This window comes from Saccostrea cucullata, unplaced genomic scaffold, assembly GCF_032062105.1.
Source record: "Saccostrea cucullata isolate Sc308-1 unplaced genomic scaffold, CSIRO_AGI_Scuc_v1 ctg13218, whole genome shotgun sequence".
NCBI classification, from domain to species: Eukaryota; Metazoa; Mollusca; class Bivalvia; order Ostreida; family Ostreidae; genus Saccostrea; species Saccostrea cuccullata.
This window is the reverse complement of record NW_026920700.1, coordinates 12,480-15,000: the sequence shown is the minus strand read 5'-3', so window position 1 is coordinate 15,000 and position 2,521 is coordinate 12,480. Positions and strand designations below refer to the sequence as shown.

Here is a 2,521-nt window from a genome sequence, read left to right as displayed (position 1 = left end):
CAATAAAGGTTTTTATGTCAATGTCATCGAGTTTCAATGTCTCATCAGGTACGAAGGTGCTGTTGTTGTTTATATCCTGAGAGTCTGACTCTGGAGGTTGCAAACATCAACAACTGTGGATGTATAAGCTAAATTCATGGTGCTGTTGCATTAAACGTCTGTCTCTAGCTTCTGTTTCATTGATTTCATACAATTTGAAGTTTCAAGGTAATAAAATGGTGCAAATTATTTCAAACTAAAACATGCTGCCAAGCATTTTTAAAATTCAACATTGACTGCGTCATACAAAAAAATCCTCCAGAATTAATGGTCATATTTTAAATTTAATGAATTACATTTATAAGTATTAATATAAAATTATACTTATTCTATGATATAGCTAGGGCTTGATTTTATGGGTCGGGTTAAAAATGTGAATATGTTAATATTTTTCTTTTAAATTTTATAGTTATAGGTAAAGAGACCTAGCTGAAAAACGAACGCGTATAGGCTTAATGCATTTCCGTTCTGAATATGACTATAAACTATATAGAGAGTATTTATATGCATGTATATAAGCTGATCTAATATACCTGCTGCAAATTTCTTCTGCATTTTCTTTCCTCCCTAGCGACGTCAGAGTCAGTTTTCGATTTTTTTGTAAGTGAAAATTGTCGATAGTTCTCATCCTCAATCTCGTCGCTGTGCCACCCCCCTATAAAATTTTCAAAGCAGATCCGACTGCATTGGTTAGATACAGCATATCTCTGTTAATCGCACGAATCCAAGCCTTTCTCTTCTTACTGTGTTTTGGAAATCTGAAAAAACTTATGCCCTTGCCCTTTCCTTTCTCGCCTTGGCGATTAGAACACTGGTAAACAACGCAGTGAAAGACCATTACGTTGCTATTGTAAACAACTGTGGGTGTTTTGTTGCCGTCCGGAAGCGTTTCTACGCATGCGCTAAAACAGGACCGCAGTTAACGAGAAAAGGCTAATTGTAAAAGTGAAGAATTTACAAGTGAAATTAATATATTTAACTTGTATAGGTACCAGACTCACTCAAGACAATTTCAGGTGATTTTGGTCTTAACTTTAACTGGACAGGCGGTGAACCCTGGACTTTGAACATCTGTACCTAAACTTGCTAGGGAGGGGAAAGGATGGATGGTTACTGCCCTTTTGGACTAAGATTAAATCCAACATTACTCAAGTATAATTTCCGATGAAATGTTCATAGGGTTAATGTGTCTTACTGCACTGGTGATATTAACATTACCAATATAACTCAAAATCAAGCTTTCTCCATTGACGATTTGTTTATTTCTTTTGGTTCATTTTTGTTTTTATTTCAATTTTTTTCTTAAACTACCGCTCAGATTTCAGATCCGGGGTATTAATACCAACCCAAAGACTCTAGCGAGCACTAGCATTTAATAATACTGAGCATGTATTTTTTTCCTGAGCTTTCTCTTAAACTTTTAGTACAATATACAGAGATGTATAAGATAAAGTGGATATAGAGTTTAACTGCATTAAATTTGACATAAAGATTATAAAAACCTTTATGATTATTATTTGTTAATTATTATCATTATTATTAGTATTATTTATCATGCAAAATCAATGTACACGTAGGACCTTATCATACTGCCTAAATCTTATATAGGATGATTGGATGACCCGACAAACGGATACCTTTGACTAACAGTAATTATCTTAATGACTGCATGAAGGGGTGCCACTTACTTGTACCTTAACCCTTATCCAGAGAGACCTATGCCATATTAACACTGACATTCCGATAATATAAATCCATTTTTTTTTAAATCGTTGAACCTACATCACTTGTATATCTGCCAAATTACAAATGCATGCGTACCCGTCATTAACCTCAACCCCCACCCCGTCCCCTAGATTGGCTACTAGGCACTTCTTCTAGCCATGGATGACTGATTAGTGATCTTGATCTTGTAGGGCAGCTTGTTAAACTCAATTTCTTCTAGACCTAACCCATCCAGAATCCGGGGTGGCACATGTGTTATCTTCATATCCCCTTCTTTAACTGCTATCTCGGCCATCCGTTTCCATTCGTATCCTTATACGATTTGCTGTATCACGTCTAACTTGTTGTTCCCATCTTCCTTGATTTGAGAGTGACATTACGACCCGATGGCAGCAGGTATTTTTGGTATTTCTATGACATGAAATTTTGCAACATGTCTGCTCTTCTAGATTAGCTTTATTCGGTAGATCATGAAAATCGGGCTCATACGTGTGCTTGATTATATTGCGTCATCTATTTAAAACCAATAGTCTCGAAAATGTTTAACAACTACCAAGAACGCACGAATTATCACCCTTGCACTGGTATTTAAAGCATTTATCACAATATGGTGATAAATGCAATTTATAACTTTAATTAAAAATATTTCAGTAAAAGATTTGTAACATTGCAAGATTCTTTTTAAAAAACATCATAGTTCCCTTATCATAAATCTATCTTAAATGCAGTTAAGTTATAAAAGAGGATTCCTTAACTA

At 34.9% G+C, this 2,521-nt stretch overlaps 1 protein-coding gene across 1 annotated transcript in view; it reads right to left on the bottom strand.

The window, feature by feature from the left end:
• The window catches only part of LOC134255941 (uncharacterized), a gene marked incomplete at its 3' end in the record, with an annotated part of 2,379 nt that extends 320 nt beyond the window's left edge, over positions 1–2,059 (bottom strand). Inside the window, exons 1-2 of the mRNA XM_062738548.1 lie at positions 1,912–2,059; positions 1–90 (exon numbers count right to left, since the gene is read on the bottom strand). The exon at positions 1–90 is cut by the window's left edge and continues 6 nt beyond it. Of these exons, the coding sequence (XP_062594532.1) occupies positions 1–90; positions 1,912–2,059 (238 nt within the window). The remainder of the gene's footprint in view (positions 91–1,911) is intronic.
• Positions 2,060–2,521: the final 462 nt, after the last annotated feature.